This window comes from Annulohypoxylon truncatum (assembly GCF_022578515.1).
Source record: "Annulohypoxylon truncatum strain CBS 140777 unplaced genomic scaffold F4807scaffold_4, whole genome shotgun sequence".
In the NCBI taxonomy this organism is placed as follows: Eukaryota; Fungi; Ascomycota; class Sordariomycetes; order Xylariales; family Hypoxylaceae; genus Annulohypoxylon; species Annulohypoxylon truncatum.
In genome coordinates, this window is record NW_025953790.1 from 531,546 (window position 1) to 537,270 (window position 5,725).

At 47.5% G+C, this 5,725-nt stretch overlaps 1 protein-coding gene across 1 annotated transcript; it reads right to left on the reverse strand.

Moving 5' to 3' along the window:
* Positions 1-3,661: 3,661 nt before the first annotated feature.
* Positions 3,662-4,964, reverse strand: F4807DRAFT_262815 (uncharacterized protein). The gene is made up of 3 exons (XM_047994494.1): positions 4,869-4,964; positions 4,030-4,804; positions 3,662-3,968 (listed from the first exon to the last, which is right to left on the reverse strand). The coding sequence occupies exon 2, from the start codon at positions 4,791-4,793 to the stop codon at positions 4,089-4,091; it is 705 nt and encodes a 234-aa protein (XP_047857891.1). The 5' UTR covers positions 4,794-4,804; positions 4,869-4,964; the 3' UTR covers positions 3,662-3,968; positions 4,030-4,088.
* Positions 4,965-5,725: the final 761 nt, after the last annotated feature.

Consider the following 5,725-nt stretch of genomic DNA (forward strand, 5'->3'; position numbering starts at 1 on the left):
CAGCTATTTTTCTTTTTCTTTAAATCGCGGTGTCACCGAAAACACATGCGCCGGCGCCGGCGGTACGACAACAAATTGGATCGTGTTTCCCGAATATCTGATGCCGGGAGAATATAAGGCCCCGACCGTTGCGGCTGACGAGGCCGTACATTAACCCGAAGCGACCCTTTTTCTACTTAAGGCCATCCGATCCTTCAATCCTTTGTCGAAATCCATTACCATACCTGTCGACCTACCGGTCTCGTCCCAATGGATTTCATCGTGATGCCAGGATTACGCTGGCGAGATCCGATCTCTGTGCAACCGCGCCACAGCAGAATCATGCGTTCGTTGTTATTTGCACATCAAGTGTCGCATTGTTCCGCATCCTGTCACCCGGGAAAGCGGGCACAGCCGAACACTCATTATTCCCTGGGGATATGTATTTGCGAAGTATTGAATTCCTTCATAGACAAGTATTTCCACAGGTACCTACCTAGGTAGGTAGGTGTTGTCTGTGCAGTATGTAAGTAGAGGCATTAGATGCCTCAGGGTCTTATTATTTACATATTGCCCAGATCGTAATGATTCCAAGACTGCCAACAATTTCTGTACATGCCTATGCTGTGAGACGGTCCCCGGACAAACTGCTCCGCATCTGGGGAGTTTTTCACCTTGTCGCAATCGCAGGATAGGGTAACTCGTTATGATTCGTCAGCACACCAACGCCGCATAGCTCCAGGACGTAATGCTCCGCAGAGGATCGAGCATATGACCTGCGCGGAATGCGGCCAAGCGTTAGTCCAAGTAAGCCCAGAGACCAATACTTGCTTTATCACCCATCTACCACGTGAAACTCGAACACCTTTTATAGTTGGCTCTTTGCACCTTGGTTTGAGTAAACCAAGTCAAGTAGCGGTGAATCGAAACACACGGGATTAGTTCAAGATCCGGAAACGCTTGGACCCTGACCGTAGCATCGACGTCCGGAAGACTCGGTCGGCGCTAGCAACCCTCTCATACGTACATTGGTTGGTATGTAGGTATGTAGATACTTATAATCCCTATCCGCATTCTCTAATCCCGTACATTTACAGTCAGCATCTATGGATATCTAGATTGGACAGTATGCCGTCATCCGGGAATCTGGGCACCAATTGTAAACGGATGTGTATGGAGCCATCAAGGCATGTTGCGTACATAACATGTTCCCGTGGAATAATAACTTAAGTACTGAGCCCTGTATGGAGTTACGCAATGTTCCACTAACCCGTCGGCATGCAAATAGGAGATTGACGAATACCAATCTCTGATCTTGACCGGTCGTAACCTGCTGTTCCAGATTTTGTATCCTATCAGGTGAGGCTAAACGTCTATCTGTGATAACGGTCTGATATCTGATGATAAATTGGCCGGTTTCCGAGGATGGTTTTCCAAGATTAGAGAAAGGCAAACACGACTTCGTCCAATTATGAATAGGCACCTACGTATGGAATATTTATTCTCTACACGTGCTAACTTAACTAGGGGTAGGTTTGTGATAACTAGTAGAGCCATTCTGCGGGAAGAAACAGGATGTGAAGGTATGACGACTCGTACGTCTTTAATACGCGTATTGTCAGTCCATCTTAAGCGAACAAGCCTAGGTACTTACCTGCCCGGTAGATATATACCTAGTCAATACCGGATAGTCATATGTATCACAATATTTGGGTAAGGCTAGTCTGGGGGTACGGCATGAAAAGGCGGATATCTAAAACGCTTTTGGTCAACACGTGCTCAGTTGTGAGATCTCAGCTTCCCGCTACCTCCGGTGGGCGGGACCAAACTTTCCGATGAGCTACGAATGGGCATTTCCTCACAATACGATACGTTTTTACGTGCCTAGGTACCCCTATGTAGGAAGACATCATGTGATGTACTAATAGGGGCGGCTTCCCAGCAGCTATGGTCCCCTATCCCTTTAACTAGCACACATACCTTACATGATCTTCTCTTGTGGTTCACTAGCAACGAAGGGCTAATATCAAAGATGAAGTATACTTAACAGCCAACTATGAGTTCAGTTTCATAGGTAAGCATTAGTGGGTTAGTAAGTTGTATCTAAGGATCCTACAGCCATATGCTAGTTAAGGGACATACATTAGTCCGAGTCCAGTCCAATTATTAGTAATAATAGACGTATTACAGTCTTTAAATGTCTACCGGGAAAAGATAAGTTGAAGGTCATGGTAAATATTTCAACAAAAAGCGGTAAGATTACTCCGACGACAGGTTGTGATCATATGGTAAGGCTCACCCAATAGAGAATAAATCACTTACCTAAACTAAACTCCTTAGTCTGATTCTTGCGCATATATTATATTACTAGGTGCCGAGAGAAGCTCTTGTCAAAGTCTCTATTTGGGGGGGAAGGGATGCCATTATGTCCGGTAGCTCGGACAGGAACCTCCAGGTCAGGTAACTACCTAGGTATGCAGGTGGCTATCGGTCAATAACCAGATTTAATTGAAGTAAGTATTAGTATCTTTGAGAACTCAATATTCCCATATCTTATTCCCCGTTAGTTAGTCAAACGTTGGTAGTGGCAAATGCGGAGGATTTGCTGTTGACAACTCCAACGACCAAGAAGCGGGGGACGGGGGAACGATGGAATAGGAACAATCTCCTCAAACATAGGTTCGCGTAATGCATATCTACTTGCAGTAGTCTGACGCCACAATCGTATGGGGAGTCCAACCACGCATATGTAGGTATACAATGTCGGTTATAGGCCTTGGGGAAAACGCTGTCCTGCAGCACGCCGTTTCTGTTGAGCGGTGGCAAAATGATCGCAAATCCTCTAAACTCTAATCTTAGCATTTCGGGATTTTAGGAGGGCTTTCTAGGTGGTCATAAGACTCAAGAGCTTCGGGCTTAACGTCCTGAGTCGTGTTATCTTCACTTACCTCTCGTGAATCTATTAGAGGGTATTAACGAAGTTCGAAGAAATGATTTATTTGAACGTGAAGAATTCGTACGAGGACGATATAGCATCAAGGTAGTATATCTATAGAGCCCTTTAGGGACTCCCGGTTTGGCTTGGCATAGTTGACTCCGGAGTAAGGGGGGGGAATGGATATTCCTCACATACCTCTATGGAGTGTGTTGTAAGTAGAGCTATTTCTAGGTTATTTACACAAACGTCCACGTAAGGGCAAGTGCCTACCTACACAGTCCACGAAGTAATCCTCTTGAGACACGTAGACGTGGAAATTCCAATTGATGTAGGTATCTTGGTAAATATACGATCAGTAATTTCGAATATACCTAGGTCGATATGATTTGGAAAATTATCAGCCATTAGTACCCCTATTCCACTGAATAAGCTACTCAGTACGTACATGGAACATATCTAGGTATTTACCCCTTTCTATAAGGGGGCATAAGTCGTAATAGTAATTATTCACTCAAAACGAACCTTTCCTTGGCCTAGTTGTGCTTCTCATATGGACATTATCTGTCTGCGCGAGTATCATGGACGGAGATAATTAAGAAATGTATAGGTATCTTAGCATCATCACAATACAAGACGGGTTTATGTATGGCTGATGAAGTAGTTTAAAGTGACTGCCACATATTTTCCTTTTGTTATTCCTTACCCGTTTTAAGAAAATCATAAACACAGATAGAACCAACCACCTCATCATGATAGTAGATATATTAGAATTGTCATATAAAAATCTCAAATCGAAAGTTTTGTCTATCCCGCGACATGTGTTTCTCTAATACATAGTTAATAAAGCACATATAACAAATCCCCCAGAAAACCAAATGCCCTCAAAACTCCCTACGGTCCCAGTCCATGGGCCGTCGAACCATCCTGTGCTTTTCCGGATAGGGAACCAGCCCATCTTATACCGATGACTACCTATCTAAATCGTACATGTATACAACCCCTGAATCTAGCCTATAGCCGTGTGTGTATTACCGTGAACCCCTTTTGCTACCTAGATTCCGGTCAGCGCTGAAGCAATTAACCTCTGGGTAAGACAAAATCAGTCAACTTACCTAAGTCCCTTCTTATATGCCAGGCTAGTTAGTCCCCTCGTCCGTACCATCCCCCCAATTCACCTCCCAATCCAATACGTAGGCAAAACGCCCTGCCTCGCAATCGCCTCCGCGATCTGCGCATCCGTCATGCCCTCCTGCCCATTAATCGCGAACCACGGCGAGTCGCGCAGCAGATAATACGCCTGGCCGACCGGCACATCGGCGCTGCTCGCGACCACGACGCCCGGCTCATCGGTGCGCACGCGCGCGATCTGCGCCCACAGCGTCGCGCGCTGCGCCGCGTCGAGCCCGCGCGCGAGGTAGAACACCGGCGTGTACGCGCGATCCGAGCGCGCCGTGAACTTGGCGCGAAAGGCCGGCGTGCCGTCTAAGGGCCGCAGCTGCTTGCCGCCGAGCGTGAAGTAGCCCGCGCAGGACGCGCACGGCTCGCCGCGGCGCAGCAGCATGGCGTCGACGATCGGGTACGCCCCCGGAGAGTCGAAGGCTTGGAAGTACGAGAGCAGCATGTTCTCCTCCGCGTGCGGGCTGGGGCTGCCGCCGGCGCCGGTGGTGCCCGCGTTCGCCGTCCACAGGTCCGCTTCCCCGTCCGCGAAGAGGAGGGAGGCTGATAGGTCGACTTGGTCGTTGGAACGGAGCCCGCTGCGGACGAACTGGTATAGCGCGCCTACGAGGCCGAGCTGCGCGTAGTTGAGCCGTACTGTGTGCCCGCTGGCGTTCTTGATGCGGAAGCTCGGGAGCTCGACGAAGATGAATTGAGGCATCGTGGTATATGCTATCTGGTGTTATATATATGTATATATATATCCTGTTGGGAACTTGAGCTACTGTGTAGGTACCTAGTTAGGGTAGAGCCGGCGAGTTGCTGAATATGAGAGGCGTCGTATGAGAATCCAGAGTAGTTTGTCCTTGTTGATATAAAATGCGTTAATGTCCTGGATTCGATGACGAGTTGTTAGCGCGAAGGTTGGCGATAGATATAGCTAGTATTCATCCCCATGTTGGATAGGCATTCCCGAAGTAGGCGACTAATCTATCGTCGATGAGAACAAATGTCAAGATTATGGCATTTCTTTACAAAGACGGTTCCCGCTCTGAGGTAAATCATACCACGATATATCCGGAACCTTTGCTGACCCGCATGTGTCAAATCTCGTGTGCGACGAATAGAAGGATTCCTCCGCTACGGACGGAATGGCAGTTGATAAATTCACGAGAGGGACTACCCGAGAAAAGGATACCTAAAGGGGGACCAACACCTATATTATAGGCTATTCCGAAATAAGTCCCTGCAGTGTGCAGGAAGAGCGTTGCTAAGGGTGACTTAGATCTCCCCGATCTTCAAACTACACCATGGCCACGTTACTTAGTGTATAGTTTGGGCATAGTCGACCTCGTTTCCGCTTTCTTAGTCGCCGGCCTACCTCTTGGTATACTGTAAGCTGACACACATTCGAAGACTCGTGGCATCTTACATGGTTGTTTCATAATGAGGCTGATAAAGATCGGGAAGCTCACATGCATGTCATGCAAGTCGTAGGGCTGACCCGACAATCTGGTAATGAATCTAAGTCGTCATTGCTTTCTCGTCTAGCTAACGACGCGCATTTGCTTGCTATATCTTCGTCGCAAACTTGACTCGTAGCAATGACGATGATTCCTGTAGTTGTAGCTAGCCGATGAACCTTTGAGCAGC